This window comes from Buceros rhinoceros, unplaced genomic scaffold (assembly GCF_000710305.1).
Source record: "Buceros rhinoceros silvestris isolate BGI_N320 unplaced genomic scaffold, ASM71030v1 scaffold1348, whole genome shotgun sequence".
NCBI lineage: Eukaryota > Metazoa > Chordata > Aves > Bucerotiformes > Bucerotidae > Buceros > Buceros rhinoceros.
This window is the reverse complement of record NW_010426119.1, coordinates 13,113-29,799: the sequence shown is the minus strand read 5'-3', so window position 1 is coordinate 29,799 and position 16,687 is coordinate 13,113. Positions and strand designations below refer to the sequence as shown.

The 16,687-nt window shown below is 37.7% G+C and overlaps 1 protein-coding gene across 1 annotated transcript in view; it reads left to right on the top strand.

The window, feature by feature from the left end:
• Window positions 1–16,687, top strand: part of THOC2 (THO complex 2) — a 42,773-nt gene that overhangs the window by 17,393 nt on the left and 8,693 nt on the right. The window contains exons 14-32 of the mRNA XM_010141342.1: window positions 696–826; window positions 916–1,017; window positions 2,254–2,338; window positions 3,292–3,385; window positions 3,861–3,941; window positions 4,218–4,314; window positions 6,076–6,193; window positions 6,952–7,131; window positions 7,723–7,887; window positions 8,553–8,828; window positions 9,260–9,401; window positions 11,143–11,300; window positions 12,517–12,645; window positions 13,127–13,258; window positions 13,342–13,526; window positions 14,260–14,444; window positions 14,734–14,836; window positions 15,207–15,643; window positions 16,527–16,585. Of these exons, the coding sequence (XP_010139644.1) occupies window positions 696–826; window positions 916–1,017; window positions 2,254–2,338; window positions 3,292–3,385; window positions 3,861–3,941; window positions 4,218–4,314; window positions 6,076–6,193; window positions 6,952–7,131; window positions 7,723–7,887; window positions 8,553–8,828; window positions 9,260–9,401; window positions 11,143–11,300; window positions 12,517–12,645; window positions 13,127–13,258; window positions 13,342–13,526; window positions 14,260–14,444; window positions 14,734–14,836; window positions 15,207–15,643; window positions 16,527–16,585 (2,859 nt within the window). The remainder of the gene's footprint in view (window positions 1–695; window positions 827–915; window positions 1,018–2,253; window positions 2,339–3,291; window positions 3,386–3,860; window positions 3,942–4,217; window positions 4,315–6,075; window positions 6,194–6,951; window positions 7,132–7,722; window positions 7,888–8,552; window positions 8,829–9,259; window positions 9,402–11,142; window positions 11,301–12,516; window positions 12,646–13,126; window positions 13,259–13,341; window positions 13,527–14,259; window positions 14,445–14,733; window positions 14,837–15,206; window positions 15,644–16,526; window positions 16,586–16,687) is intronic.

The following is a 16,687-nucleotide window of genomic DNA, read 5'->3' as shown; positions in this document are numbered from 1 at the left end:
AGCACATTTTCAATAGGAAGTTTGGGTGGTTTTCATTACTACTTTCATTATTACTTCTTCCATTTCTCACTTACAATTTCCTGACTTCCTGAATCATTGCAGAGAGAAGTTACTCTTCTCTGGTTTGTTTTTTTGTTTATTTTGCTTTTTTTTTTGCTGTTACGGTTCTTCTAACATAACTCAATAGGAAAGAAATGTTTAAGAAAGGGGAGGATTGGATACTGAAAACATGGAAATTGCTACTATGTCTTGGGAACGTGGATAATTGCTTCAGGTTTTAATGCGAAATTTTGAAAATGGAAGTCATGGCAATGAATGCCTAATACACTGAAAGCAGTTACCAATACCTGTTTTCTCCTGTTGTACTTCCTGCAAATCCACAGTATATCCATTTTAAAATGATCTATTTGATTTGGAAGTATGAGTACAACTTGCCAAAAACTTCAGCTTTGCTCAGATATCTTGGATAACATCTCAGGCAAATGAAGTATTGACAGTATATACAGTCCATAAATTTAAGATAATTTTAAATGCTTTTCAGATACGTTTGTTTTCTTTAGTCTTAATCTCATGGCAAACTTGTATTTTATTAGACTATTAAGACTTCCAGTTCGTGCATATCTGCACAGCTTGCATAGTGTTCCTTCTGATGTACATACTTGACACTTAACTCCAGCTTTTTGTCTCTCTCTCAGGAGATACTGTTCAGCTGCTTGTTGAGTATTACTGACCAAGTCCTGCTTCCATCTCTTTCTCTGATGGAGTGCAATGCCTGCATGTCGGAAGAGTTATGGGGAATGTTCAAAACTTTCCCATACCAGTACCGGTGAGTAGAGTAATTTTTTTCCCTGTTATTTGAAAGCGGTCTCTTGAATTGTCAGCACTAAAACCAGTTTTCCTTTATAATCTTTAAAGGTACCGTCTTTATGGGCAGTGGAAGAATGAAACCTACAATAGTCACCCACTTCTAGTGAAGGTTAAAGCTCAAACCATAGACCGAGCCAAATATATCATGAAGTAAGTTGTGTAATTCCATGAATAATTACTGACTGTGATGCAGTGTATTGCATGTCACCAACTGAAGGAAAAAAACACTTGACAAGTACGTTCCTGTACTAATGACTCAGTAATTCCACCGACAGTCCTTGTTGAAGTACTTAATACACTGTGATAAACTGTCAAATAGGTAAGGATACAAATTCGCCACCAACAAGTGTATTTCATCTATGAAAAATGTCCCATAAAATTATTTAAAACCTTTTCCATGGGTGTGCTGCTGTTTGATAAATTGCTTTGCTTATGGAAATGTCAGAGTGCAACTTTTTTTTTGTAGGTATGGAGACTCCTTAATCTGAAGAGTCTCAAAACACTTGTCACAGTTTTTATTTCTGCAGGTTTGAAAGTAGGACAGTAAATTGAATTGAATGATTCATTCTTATCTTCAAGCAGGCTCACACCAATTTTAGATCTACCTCGTTTAATGTCTCTGACATGATCGTGAGGGATTCGCGTTCTCCATTTGTTGTTGCAAAACCATGGCATTTCCTTTTGGCAATGTGGACAGTTAGGACCCTTCTACATAGGCAAGACAGAATAACTGTTACTGGGTAAAAGACTTTGGACGTGCGGCTGAGGAAGCTAGAAACTCTGATACTGATTCTCTTCTGACTTGTTGCACAGACCATAGAACTTTACATCCCGTCTGTTACATGGGGGATTTGAGGTGTGCAGATGAGCCACAGTGCTGCCAGTTGCTGAGATTGCTGTGTGTACAACTTACTCCAGTGTATCGACTTCAGGTTTCATGTTAGACTCGTATGTTCAACAGGGAGTGCTGTGTAGTGCAGAACAACACAATTAATATTGTTTTTCAAGGAACGGAGTGTAGCAAATGTAAAATGACTGATCTGTGGCTACTTAAATTTGCAGGAGGGATTAACAGCCTCACATGCCATTTTTATTTGTGGTATAGGTCCCCCTGACAACTCCCAAATGCAAAGTGCTCCAGATTGAAAGCAGAATACATAGTAATATCGGGATGACTGGTTTGTTTGTACTATCCTATGTTAGAAGATATTAATTTCAGATTCCCAGAGGAGTAAAACTTCTATGCTTAGATTTCTTGAAAATGCATCTGCTAGTGGGAATTTGTTTTCTGTGTCTACTTAAAGTGTTTATTCACTGGAACTAACCTGTTGTTTCAGTATTCTTTTAGTTTGTCTGTCTGTTGCAATAAAATGTTCTCTTTTACAGGCGTTTAACTAAGGAAAATGTGAAACCTTCTGGAAGACAAATTGGGAAGCTCAGCCACAGCAATCCTACCATTTTATTTGATTACGTACGTAGTTACATGTATTTGGATAATACTTCACCTTAACAATAGATATTAAAGTACAGGAAGGGACCTGCTGTCATAGTGAGAGGACAGTTCTAATTGCCATTGTGTTTGCTTTTGATACAAATTCTAAAATACAGTGATCTGCTTGTAGTGCGCAGCTCTGAGACATTAAATATGACAGTAGCTCTTGAGTAACCACAGCTGCAGAGAAAATTGCATCCATTAACTTACAGGAGCAAAGTACTTAATTTGAGATAGCTGGGGTGGGTCTCAGAGGAGCAGGGGTGTGCTGATAAGGTTATGCAGGTTGCAAATTAAAGCGAAGTTCCTCTGAGCAATTGTATATGTGTGTGAGGAAGAGACATCAGTGTCGTTTAGCTTCAAACATAGTTTTCTTCTAAACAAGCTTTGAAGTCTGAAATACACCTCCGACCTGAGGGAGAATTTTTAATGTTACTTGGTGGTGTAAAGTATGTTGACAGACCTCTACCTTATTCACAGATATGACTTATAATTATTGTTCTACCAGTTTTTACTTGAAGAAATTAATGTTGCAGTGCTTGCAGACACATGCACGTGTTGCATATTAAGGAAACACTCTAAAATTTTAATACAGTTGAGTATTAATGACCTAGGTTCATTTTTTTAACAGTCTTTTATTATAAGTAGCAATAGAAACTTCTTGCTAAGATTTAGGATTCTTAAGAAACCTTAGGAAAAAAGATTGTTTTCATGATTTTACTTTCTGATAATTTAAAAGAAAATACACAAAAAGTTTTTACTTGTTGGAGACATGCTTCATCTGAAACTGGTTTGGGACATTCTGAAAAATGAATTTCGAAGTATCTGTTGTGTGGGTTTCGAAGACAAGCATTGTTACGCGGTGTTGATTTATTATGTAAAAGATAAGGGATATTGTTCCCGTTCAGCTGATTGTCTTCTGTAACTTTCAGATTTTATCACAAATACAAAAATATGATAACTTAATCACTCCGGTGGTTGATTCTCTGAAATACCTCACTTCACTGAACTATGATGTCTTGGCATGTATCCTTTTGTGTAAACCAATACATCTGGTTAGCGATAAAGTTGCAGCTGTAGACAGATTAAATCTGTTGTCCAGGAGTAAATATTATCTTCTCTTGTTTTCTATTCTTGCTGCTTTTTGCTGGAAGTTTTAGGGAAGTTTGCAAATAACTTTGCACTCTTAGTGGGGTTACAAAACCCTTTTTATTTCTGTGAAAATTATACTTTATTTTTAAGGGTTTTTTACTACTTTCGCTCTGTTATTGCAGGCTTAGTGATCCTGAAACAGGGAGGTAAATACTGCTTTTTAAGCTGCTATTTCTTTCAAGATTTTGAGTTTTTACACTGTAACTTCTGTTAGTGGCTTGCCTGTTTCATGCTTCCTACATTTGCATGTCATGTTCTTGCATTACAAATTGTGGAGATGGAAACACAGGTATGTGTAACTTCTGTTGTTACAAACTGAGGAAAAATATTCTCTTTAACTGCACTAAAGACTGTATCATTGAAGCTCTGGCAAACCCTGAGAAGGAGAGAATGAAGCATGATGACACTACAATCTCGAGCTGGCTGCAGAGTTAGTATTCTTGTTTTATTTATTATGTTTCATTAATGTTTAAAATACTTCACCTTCCCAATGATCTGCCGTTCTGTTGATCATTATGATCAATATTTCACTTGGATCTACCAGCTAGTTTTTTAAACCAAACAGCACTGGGAAGTTTAATAGGAAAATATTTTCCTACTTCCTTTGTATTACATATATTGCTAACATTCCACATCACTTTGTTAATGCTAATTTAATGATTAGTATCTCCTGAGGCGCAGTCACAGCGGTTTCTCCTTCCTTTAGGTCTGGCCAGTTTTTGTGGAGCAGTTTTCCGAAAATACCCAATTGAACTTGCTGGTCTACTTCAATATGTAGCCAACCAACTGAAAGCTGGGAAAAGGCAAGCCTTGCACAACTGTTCTTTATAAATTCAGTTTTTATAATGTGTTATTTGGATGTTTGCGGATACATGGGTGTTCGAGGTAGTAGTTACTCTAGTAGTGGTAAAACAGCAGTCGTAATACTGGGAAGGCTAAGAAATTTAAATAGCAGAAAGGATAACAACCTCTTTACACTATTTTACCTCTAATTATTTAGCCATGGCATACTATTTTTGAAGTACTGATTTTTAATCTGTAACTTATTTTAATACAGTTTTCTTAACAACTAAGCAGACAGGGAAAAAACTGTGCTGGTCCTTAATATTGTCCTAGAAATGATTGTACATTACTTAAATAAGAAGAGAGTGTGACTGTTACAGTTTTACTTTTCTCTTTCTCATAATGTCTTCTCTGCAGGGATGGCTTTTCTTAATATTATTCTAAATACTTTGTCCAGTTTGTTTTAATGGCAGTTGAATTGTTTCTTGGTATGTCAATGTTAATAATAACTCAAAAGATTTTTTAAACAAGGTTTGCATTTGAACCTTCCTTTTCCTTTTGTCCTTCTATCATCATCACTTAGTATTTTTTATTTTTGAAATTTATTCCATTTATTTTTATCACATAGGTGAGTATCAACTTTTTTCTATTCTGAAACCCCATAGGCTTACTGAAAGACAGCTTACCAGTGGAGATAACACAGCGTGTTATTTTAGGGGTTTTATGTTCAGAAATCTAGTTTTATACCTTCCCTGCAATGTTGACACTCAGTCTCATGTGCTCCCTTGTCCCCAATTTGTTTTGTATTCTGATAATGGTACAATCCTATTGAGCTACAGAGGAAGGGTAAGTAATGTTTCTTGTCTTTCCCCAGAATTAAGTCTTGAAGTATTAAAAAAAACCCAAACAAAAAAAAAAACACCAAACAACCCACTTATTTTTAATACACAGTTTAGTGTTTGCGATCGTAGTGGTAAATCTTTTTTATTTCTATGAGCAGTTCCATAGGAGAAGAGTATTCAAGTATTTGAATAGTTCTAGGCAGAAAACATACTGACAGTTGGAAAAGCAAACAAAAATATAAACAGTATAAATTATTTAGATGGAAAAGTTTGTTTTGGAGATCGTGGGTCAGCACTTTTTATAAGTAGGTCACACATTTCAGAAGTTACTAGAAAATATTTCTGATGTGAATGATCACGATACAGTTTACTTGTGTAGAGGAAAAGTCATTGCCCTGAAAGAAATCAGAGCTGCAAGTAAAGCCTAGTCTCTGGATGGGATGATGATTGGAGTGTTTTATGTTCTGTGTTTTTAAGTAGTAATACTTTCCATGTTCCAAATAACTTCTTAAGTCTAATTTTACCAGTAAATTTCTAAGGCTGTGTACTATTATAGAAACATTAATAAAATCTAAAATATTCCACATTCATGAAATAACTGTATAGATACAGTATGAAGCATGTAAAACAACAAAAGGGAGCAATAGACTTTGATACTTTAAAGTTAATAGCACCACACTCACTATTTTCAAAAACAGTTAAATTGTTTTGAAGGGGTTCTGAGATCCAGCTGACGAATGCCTGCATTGCTTTAGGGGCTGACTTCTTACTTGCAATAAAGAAATCCTTGTGTGCTCAGCATAGCAGTTTCTTCAAAAAAGAATTAAAATACTTGTTTGAAAGTGCATCATAGTGTTGCTTTGGACTGTGCACTGACTGTCATAGCTTCCATTTCTTAAACTTCCTTTTTTATACTCCACTCTTCTGTTTTCTATGCAGCTTTGATTTGCTCATTTTAAAAGAGGTAGTACAGAAAATGGCAGGGATAGAAATTACAGAAGAAATGACAATGGAACAATTGGAAGCCATGACCGGTGGAGAACAACTAAAAGCTGAGGTGTGTTCCTGTTAAATTTAATAATAGTTATTGCTTATTAGTGGTGGCTCTGAAGACTCTTGATTCATGAATTCTGGCAGCATAGCTGGGAGAGGCGCGGCTGATTTCATCAGAGAGCTTCCCATCCCAGTGAGCTTACAAGCCTTGCAGACAGGCAGCCGAGACAAACGTATACGTGAGCCTTAATTGTTGTGTTTCACAGCACCTCCTTATTAATGAAAGCAGCCTTCATTATCCAGTGTTACATGGCAGACCTGCAAATTACAGCAGCCAGCGAGCTTGTACGCTGCACAGTCCTGCTCCTAGAGCCCTCCTCTGGGCGTACCAGCTCTCCACAGAGTGGAGTAACATCTTCAACTATTTTAATAGCTAAAACAGTTGCAGCCTTGGTGTCAAAGACTTAGTTGAGCCTGAGCTAGACTCAGCTCCCTGGGGAGCTGAATAACTATAATTAGATCTAAAATCTGAAATTCCTGTATTGAACAGAGATGAGACTTGGAGCAGAGCACAGCAGACCCAGGTCTAAAGTGCAGTGTCATGGTGCCTGAGCTGAAATGCCACTCTTCTTTTACTGTGTAAAAGACTAATTAATAGCATATGAGCAGTTAATTTCTGGTTCTTATATGAATACGCTGCAGAGAGAGAGTTGTACTGATGGACAGGAAACTGTATTGCTCTTAGTTCATCAGTATTTCTGCAGTCAGAAGCACCCATGATTTCCATTTCCTGACTTTGGTTACTTTTTCTGTACTATGCAGGGTGGATACTTTGGCCAAATCAGGAATACAAAGAAGTCTTCTCAGAGGTTGAAAGATGCGTTATTGGACCATGATCTTGCCCTTCCGCTGTGCCTGCTTATGGCTCAGCAGAGAAATGGCGTGGTCTTTCAAGAGGGAGGGGAAAAACATCTGAAGCTGGTGGGAAAGCTGTATGATCAGGCAAGTGAAAACACTTACATTTATGAGAACCTCCCTTTTCTTTGGTAACGTCTAGTGTATCAGCACAATATATAAGAATTTAGCCAGATATATATGAATATATAAGAATTTTCAAAACTTGTTCCAGTAATCTCAAAATATATGGGTGTATTAAATACAATTATATTGACAAAAGGCTTGAGTGAAAGGTTAAAACAGCCTTTATTGTAAAAAGTTTATTTCTGAAGTTGACTATTAGTTTTTTCTCATGTTACTCCATTAGAGGACTGACTTTTTTTAAGATGCAGCCTGAATTATTTTGCTGCCTTAGGTGGTAGGAACTAGTTTCACTTCATTCTGGTAGAACAGAACACTCTTGCAGTTCTGCTGGCTTTTGCAGGGCTTTTGTTTTTGTTTAATTAGTACAGGTAGATTTGAGTCAGCACTGAGTGACAGAAGTGTGTGGCGTGGAATATTTAGCATCTGTTCTCCCCTGAGAAAATTCTTGCTGTACTGCGTTGACTTTTTTAAAAAGAAAAAAGCTCTGAAGCTCTCCCTATCTTCACTTTTGATGAATGCTGTTTGCTAACTTTTTGTGTCTTTCCCTCACAGTGCCATGACACACTGGTTCAATTTGGTGGGTTTTTAGCATCCAATCTAAGCACAGAGGATTACATAAAGCGAGTGCCTTCTATTGACGTTCTCTGTAATGAGTTTCACACACCTCATGATGCTGCATTTTTCCTCTCAAGACCCATGTATGCACACCACATTTCAGTAAGTAGAACTCTGCTGTTTGCCTGATGTTGTATTACATATTCTCGATGTTACACGTTAGGTTCCTGCTAAAGTTTAAGTTTGCTAAATAAAAGTTGCAGAACCATTATGAGTAGAGGTAGAAAGAGAAGCTGGGGGCTGGAACGAGTTATCCTTTACCATCATAGAAAATACAGCCCCAGCTTTCACACAACTGACAGGCTTTAGCTAGTGAAGTAATCTCTTCTCATAATTTGGGTGATAAGGAGAAGTTCTCTCTCTTCCTATTCCCCCAAATGTGTAAGTTGTTCTCCAGACGTTTAGATGGAATTTTGCTGTGGAGGAAGATGTTCCAGCTGCCAGAAGGTATGGAATCTCAGGAAGCATTGGAAATAAGTTTGTCCCTGCATCTAAAATGTTAAATACCAAGAGCAATTTTTACTTGGTGTAATATAATGTGTTGTTATAACAACAGGTAACAGCAGCAGCGAAGAAAGATAAATCCATCCGATACAGATGAATACTGAATGTTCTGTATGATATTCTTCAATACTTTATGTACATAAATGGCAATTCTCGTTTGTAAATGTTTGTTATATGGAAAGGTTGTTGAGAAGTTATGTTATAAAAGTTACATTATAGTCTGTGTATACGGAGATTACAAATTTTTCGTTTTTCATCCACAGTCCAAGTATGATGAACTAAAAAAGGCTGAGAAGGGAAATAAACAGCAGCACAAAGTTCACAAGTACATTACATCATGTGAGCTGGTGATGGCTCCTGTTCATGATGCTGTGATTTCTCTGCACCTTCCCAAAGTCTGGGATGACATCAGTCCTCAGTTTTATGCTACGTTCTGGTCTTTGACAATGTATGACCTTGCTGTCCCACACAGTAGCTATGACAGAGAAGTCAATAAACTTAAAGTCCAGATGAAAGCCATAGATGACAATCAGGAAATGGTATGTTGATACAATTTTATGGTCCAGTTTAAACTTTCTAACCTTGAAAGACTTTTTTTTGTTCTGAAATCTTATATTAAGGCTGTTGAAACCTGGAAGGTTTTGTTACCTGATTCATCCATTCTGATTTGTCATAGTCATGTAATTTGAACTGACTCTTCCTTCTAATTCCTGCATTAAAAGTACCAGTGACTTCACTAAGTGAAGATTACTGAAAATCTCTTCAGAAAGCAATCTTTGACACCTGTATCTGGTTTAGCTATTCACTTTTGTCTTAACTTCAGTCAGCCAGTGTTCATAAAATGAGTTGATTACTAGAGCAGAACATTATTTAATGCAATAGAAAGCCTTTAGCTTTATCAGGAATTTAATTGCTCTATCTATAGCAAGTGTTAGTATAATACTGACTGAGTTGAATTCACGTTTTATAGCCTCCAAATAAAAAGAAAAAAGAAAAAGAACGTTGCACAGCTCTTCAGGACAAGCTCCTTGAAGAGGAGAAGAAGCAGCTAGAGCATGTGCAGAGGGTTCTACAGAGACTGAAATTAGAGAAGGATAACTGGCTTCTGGCAAGTAAGTGTGTGTAGGCAAAACACTGTGGATGTTTGTGTAGTCATCACTGTCCCCAGAAGGAAAAGTTCAGCTTGCACTAGTACTCTTCATGTTGGTGTTAAAACTTGATCTCCTTATATGTTGAGGTCTGTTAACAAGGTAAACTTTTAATTAAAATGAAATGTGTCTTTGTTTTTCAGGGAGATGCTTTGTTTGTTTCTTGAATTGTCGAGACCTTTTAAATATTGCATTAGTTTAGAAAATAAGAGATTGACCAGGTCAGTGGGGAGTTGTAACTGGAAGATGGCTTGCGCTTCTTTACTGCAGTTAGAATGCTGCTGAGCTGGGATAATTGCTACAGTGCTGGAAATAGGCATGGAAACTCTCAATGAGTGGTTTGAGTTAACTGACTTAGTTTGAGTCTGGTGATTAGGAGCGATCTGCTGGTATTTGGGTGGTGACATAAACCCTGTTCTAAGGACAAGATAAGTATTGTGCCAGCCTAACAGCACTTTAAAATGAAACAGCATGCAGATAAACAGGAGGCAGAACAAACTTTTTTTTCTCTGAGCCTCTGTGATGTTTCGTATTGATTGTGAACTCTGCTGGTTTGGTTAATCTGAAATGTTTTTCTCTGGTCAGTTTTCTTCTCTGGAAGAACTTTAAGTTTCTAGCTGGAAGTAGTTGTTCGTCTGTCCCAAGGAGCCTAGCATAATCCAGTGGGAAAGCGTTTTATTGTCCGACTCATGTAAGATACACCCAACTGATTTAATGGAGAAATACTGACAATTAAATCAAGAAGGGTTATTCCCTATAAATATTTAATGTTCTGGTATGGACAGCTAATTACCTACACAAAATTACTGGTTGAAAAATTGCTGCCTGACTGAAGCTTGGTCTAGAGCTGACTGATAAATTTGCCTGCTTAAGGAAGCACCCAAACACATAGAAAATCATTTGTGTACACATGATCTGTATATAAACATGTGCAGGGATTTGTGGGTACGGGGAATAGCTTGTCATTGGCTCTTGAGTGCTCAGGCTTCAGCTGCAAGGAGTTTCCCAGCGTTGCATCTGAAGAAAACTTTCTCAGCAGCTACCCCACTGAAAGAAATAATCTGTAATTGTGCTATGAGGAATACAAACAGCACAAACACTGTAGTAGTTTTTTTTACTATTTTAAAAAATCAACTGCTGAGCATCCAGTGCAGTCTTCTACTCAGCGGTAGAACAAAACTTTGAGAAAATGTTTGTGTATTGGGGTGGTGGTTTACTGAAGACTGTTGCTCTATTTAAATTCCTATAATTATTTGGCTGATTGGAAAAGGTGTTGTTAAGGGATTGTATATAGACAACTTGTTCTTCCATTTCTGAGGAAACCAAGCTGAAAGTCAGCCCCCTCTGGAAAGGAGAAAAGAAGTGTTCTAGAGAAATTGCAGATCCTCTCGCTAACATGCAGAATTCAAGCAGTAGAAGTTTACCAGAGTTTTTTTCCAAGCCTGTTTTTCCCCCATTGTAAGAGAATAATTTTCCCAATAAGAAATAAAGGGTTTCTGCAACTACCCTCCTCCATCCTCAAACAGTTAAACTTATTTTGACTTTTTCTCAGCAGTGCCAAAGGTATGTGTGGATTACAAGCGGCCTAATATACAAATTTGAGAATATGGATATACATGATACTGAACTTCTTGGGAAGAGAGTAGTTGAGTGTTAACCCATTAACTTTCTTTATTTCTTTTTTCTCTCAACTTTGTTTTTGAAGAGTCTACCAAAAATGAGACTATCACAAAATTCTTGCAGTTATGTATATTTCCTCGATGCATTTTTTCGGCCATCGATGCAGTTTATTGTGCTCACTTTGTTGAACTGGTGCATCAGCAGAAAACCCCAAACTTCTCCACACTTCTCTGCTATGATAGAGTAAGTAGCTACAACTGTGTACTGAATTGCTATTATGAGCATGCAAAACTAGCATGCTCCCCTAGATCATTACCTGTATTTAATGCTAGAATCTGTGACAAACAAAAATTTCCTTTTGTACTTCAGATTCTACAAACCAAATATTTTTAGAGCTCCAGGGGTTTATTTTCAATAACTTTTGGGTTGGATTTATCCTAATGAGATGAGTTTCAGAGCTAAGTAATTTTGTAACATTCTGGTGGTCTGCATTTCTGCAGCTTCGTCTGACCCCCATTTTACCTGTGTGCTCCCTCCTGCTGTAGTAGCAGCTTTCTTGCACTTGCCCCCCGCCAGCAGCATCGTTCGTACACTGGTGAAAGGCACTACAGACAGCGGACTAGTTTGTCACTGCTGAGGCACGGGAAGGGGCTCCCCTGGTGACGTGGAGAGTACTTCTGACAGCAGTAGCAGCCTGACTGAGTCAAAGGGGGCAATTGGAGGAGTCATTTGTTCAGGCTGGTTTTACAGCCATTTTTTCTCTCCTCTGGAGGAAAAAGGTGGAGATTGCATGTGAAGAATCTTGCAGGATGCCTTCAGCTCCAATAGTACCAGTTGACTGTGCTGTTCTGGGCTATCAGAACCATCCTAGCACTTCCTGCTGTAAGAAGTCAAGTTAGTGCATCACCTGTAACAGATTTGACTATGAGCTTTCATTAAAACTCTTGTGAAACGTTACAGTAAAGATTGTTTTCATAGGAACATTCAGTTAAGATTCTCTGGTTTCCTTTGAGATGAGGTCTTTCAAGGATCTGCTTTGGTTTCATGGGTCTCAAACGTTCTTACTCAAATGTTCAATCCATACCTTATCTGACAAACCTGTGCAGGCCAGGAAGAAAAGCCTTTTGCATCAGCTTGGCCAGATGTTTACTTCTACCTGCTAAAATAAATCATTAAATTGAAAACAAGTTACGTGCCAGTGAAGACACACTTTAACTATGGCAAACAGTGTGTCAGCAGCAGCTATAGGCAGTGCTTAGATTCTGGGCTAGGTGTGAGGGACCAGCAGTTGGGGAATAAGGTCTTGAAAACAAACTGAGTATTTTGTAAGAGATCTTTATATTTAGAAACCAGCGCAACGGTGGTGGTTTAGACAAAAGAAGTTTGAAATTCTTGTTGCTTCTCGTTCCTTTTGTAATTCAGTAGTGTCATTGTAACTTTTTATTATTGCTATTCCCAGGTTTTCTCTGATATTATATACACGGTTGCAAGTTGCACTGAAAATGAAGCTAGTAGATACGGCAGATTTTTATGCTGCATGCTGGAGACTGTGACTAGGTGGCACAGCGACAGAGTCATATATGAAAAGGTATGTCAAGTTATTAACGTGAGTTTGCTCATGAGAATATATAATGGCTGCTGGATTTAGTGAAATCGTTATACTTAAACACGGTACAATTGATTTTTTCTGATGGCTTGCTCTTAGAATTGAGTTTCTATTAAAACTGCATGAATTACAGAAGTCATTTTGTGTAGTGACAAAATAATAGTGGCTAAAAAAAAATCTTGATTTTCTCATAGCTTGTCTTGAAGGTAATTTAGGGAGCATATGGAAACTCATAATACTCCTTGCAAAAGCTAGTTAAATTACAAATAATCTTTTATCTCACCCACAACTAAAATTTCAACATAAATAAGCTTTTCAAAAAAGGATGTGTGATCATGTCTTAGTCTGTAGCAGGATCAGTGAAAAAGTGCTTCGGTTGTTGTTGACTTTTGCAGATCTGTGGGGTTTTTTTATGCTTCCCCCAAAAATATTACTTATTTTTTTTCCTTTAATGTGCATATAGGAATGTGGCAACTATCCAGGCTTCCTGACTATATTACGAGCAACTGGATTTGATGGCGGAAACAAAGCTGATCAATTGGATTATGAGAATTTTAGACACGTGGTACACAAATGGCACTATAAATTAACAAAGGTAAGTAGAGATGTTGAAAAACTTGGGGTTTTGGAAACTTTAGTAAAAAAACCCAACCTCATTAGTTGTAATTTGTGTTCTAGGCTTCTGTGCACTGCCTTGAAACAGGTGAATATACCCATATCAGAAACATCCTGATCGTGCTGACCAAAATCCTTCCGTGGTATCCAAAAGTGCTGAACCTGGGCCAAGCCTTGGAAAGAAGAGTACATAAGATATGTCAGGAAGAGAAAGAGAAGAGACCCGATCTATATGCGTTGGCTATGGGGTAACAACACCTTACTTTAAGAAAGTGGTTAAAGGTGGATCATGAAAAGCTGCTAAAGACTCGGAACTGTTACAGTCCTAACATTTGATTTTTTTTTTTTACCTTATCACAGAAGATTTCGCTATCCTGCATCTCAGGGCTGGCAGTGTGAATGAAAACTATCATTTTTTTGCTGGATAATCACTAATTGCCTTTACAAGACTCTAGTGAAACACTTTAAATAGTAAAGATGTCCACTCACAAGAGCATAGCGTAATTTTAGAGAAATAGTATAGCAACACGTAGGTAGGAGGGAGAGTAAAATGAAGAAAGCCGAGGGCTATTGATTGAAGACTGCTTAGATTGTGGAAGCTGATATGAAACTAAGATGCTTAGTTGTGTTTTACATCTTTGTGGTCAATGCAGAATTATCCACGTATTCTTCAGGGGCAATTCAGGTTGCAGTTCAGTTTTAAGCTGTGTCAGACTGTTTCTTCTGTGCGTTTGGCAGGTGTGTGTGGTGATGGTAGTGAAGAGGGTGCGGAGTGAAGGCTTCTGTGTCTAGTGGTTTGTTTGTTCATTGTTTTGGGTTTTGTTTTTTGAGTTCATCGATAAAGGGGGAAGAAACTGCCTATCAATTGGGGAAAACTGTGAAATAAATAACAGATGAACTGTTAGATAAGATCCTCATTTACAATTCAACCCATGTTTTGCTTTATGTTTGTGCATATTTAACAATCTGTGCGACTTGCAGCTACTCTGGGCAGTTGAAAAGTAGGAAGCCTTTCATGATACCTGAAAATGAATTCCACCACAAAGACCCACCTGCCAGGAATGCTGTAGCTGCAACAGTACAAAACGGGCCAGGTGGTGCTGGGATGCCTACATCTCTCACAATAAATACAGTCAGACTGGAAGAAGGCACTACTGAGGAGACTGGTAAACAAACCTATCATTATTATCTATTCTTCAGTAGGATTCTTCTGACACTACAGGCTACTCTCTCTAAAATTTGGCTGATTAAACTGAAAAAAAAAATGCAATGCTAAATAGGTTCCTTGTGTGTCCTTTATTTTTAGTTGGTTCTAGGAGAGGGCATTCTGCATTTAATAACCCATTTTAACTAGCCTTACGTGGTCTTACACAAATATACTTAGGTACTTGTTTTGTAGTGACAAGTAGGATGTATGTTACCTTGTGAAAGTAAAGGTGTTCTCTTTTTAAACAGATAAACTGAAGGAGAAGTCTCAGGGTGTGGTGAAAGTTATTAATAAAACTGTCAACGCTACGCCGAAGGTGACAACAAGCAATGGAAACAGTGCTTCCAACAGGTGAGATAAGCTCCTCTTGGATGGTCTCCGTTTTCTGCTTCCAAACTACAGAATTATACTCAAAGCTGACCTTCCTTTTGGGTTTTACTTTCGGGTTTTGTATAAACTGTTTCAATTTTTTTTCAAAGTTTAATAAATGAGATTATTTCTTCCAAAATAAACAGCTGTACTGATCTGAAACTGGTGTTAAATAAAGATAAAACAAATAAGAAACTTCTGCTTATTGCTGTTCTGAAAGAGACAGCAAATCTGAACTCTCACAGCGAGTGCTTCAGGAGGTTCTATCAAACCTTCAGAAGTCAAAGTTTTGTGATAAAACTAGAGGTGGTTTGGTATGCATGTTTATTGGCCTTTTTTTTTTTTGATACAGCAAAATTATTAAGGAGAAAGATGATAAAGAAAAAAGTGGGAAGGAAAAAGATAAAGAAAAAAAAGACAAGACTCCAGCTGCCGTTCCAGAGATGAAGGCACTTGGGAAGGATGGGAAAGATAAACCGAAGGAAGAACGGGCCAACAAAGATGATAAAGCCAGAGAGATCAAGGAGAAAACACCAAAATCTGACAAAGAAAAGGAAAAAGTGAAGAAAGAAGAGAAAGCTTCGAAGGAAGAAAAATTGAAGACAATTGTTACCATCGTTGAGTCAAAGTCAGCTGCAGAAAAGGAGAGAGAAAAGGAGCCATCAAGAGAAAAAGATGTAGCGAAGGAAATAAAATCCAAGGAAAATGCTAAAGGAGGAGAAAAGGTGCCAGTTGCTGGGTCCTTGAAGTCACCTGTTCCCCGATCAGAAATGTCAGAATCTGAAAGGGGTAAGTTTGCATATTTAATTTCTGGTTTTGTCTACAAAAGTAGAATGTGTCACTGGAACAATCACTGAGCATCAAAAAACGACTACAGATGGTGAGAGGGAAGTGCTACATCATAGCTAGTGTTTGGGCATTGGCTTTTAACTACAGCTAGTGGCTGAAGTAGGTTGTCAGGTTATCTCCCAAGGGTGAACTGTGTGAGTGTGTGAGCTTCCCCTGTTTTCGGGGAGTCCCCATTTTCATAAAGCCTCTAATTTTTTAGTATATATCTAACCAGTCTTTTATTAGAAGTTATTTATATAACTGTGGCCTTGCAAGTTTTGCAAAAATTTAACGCAAAATCCTCAAGAGTGTACACTGAGGGTTTCATCCTAACAGTTGAGTTGAGAGAAGACAAGGATGTGGAAGATGTAGGCCATTCCTCTTAAGAAGGACACGGTGAGCTTTATCAGTTCCCTCTTAGGAAAGGTTAAATCCTTCATGTTGATCTTTTAAATTCTTAGAATCTGCGGCTGATGCTGAGTTTTATTCTCGCACTGCTTGAGGCAAACCATGTAAAGGAGACTTGGAATGCTTGTCATTGGCTTCGCTTTTTCAAGGTCTTCATAGCGACTCTGAAATTCAGATACAGATGTTTATAAAATGGAAGTTGGAAATGAGCACAGTTTTGCTGCAGTCTGCTCACATTACAGTTTCTCTGCAAACTTCCATAAAGAGGGTCAGGGCATGTTGGTAACTCCAGACAGCTTAAGAAAAACAAAATTTACATAGTCATAAAACTCGGAATTCTAGCTTTAAATTATTTTGGTACTCCAGAAGGCCATAGTGTTCGATGATCCTCTTTGAAATGTGTGTTAATAATGCTCTTGTTCTCTTCTTTCCTCAGAACAAAAACGCCGCAAAGTTGATACCCATTCTTCTCCATCACATTCCTCAACAGTAAAGGTTAGTATAGCCTGAGGAAGGCAGCGCCCATGTTAGGCTCACAAGTTCGGGATGCCAATGTTCGACTTCCTGCAAGTTTTGTGCCAAGTATACCCTGGAACC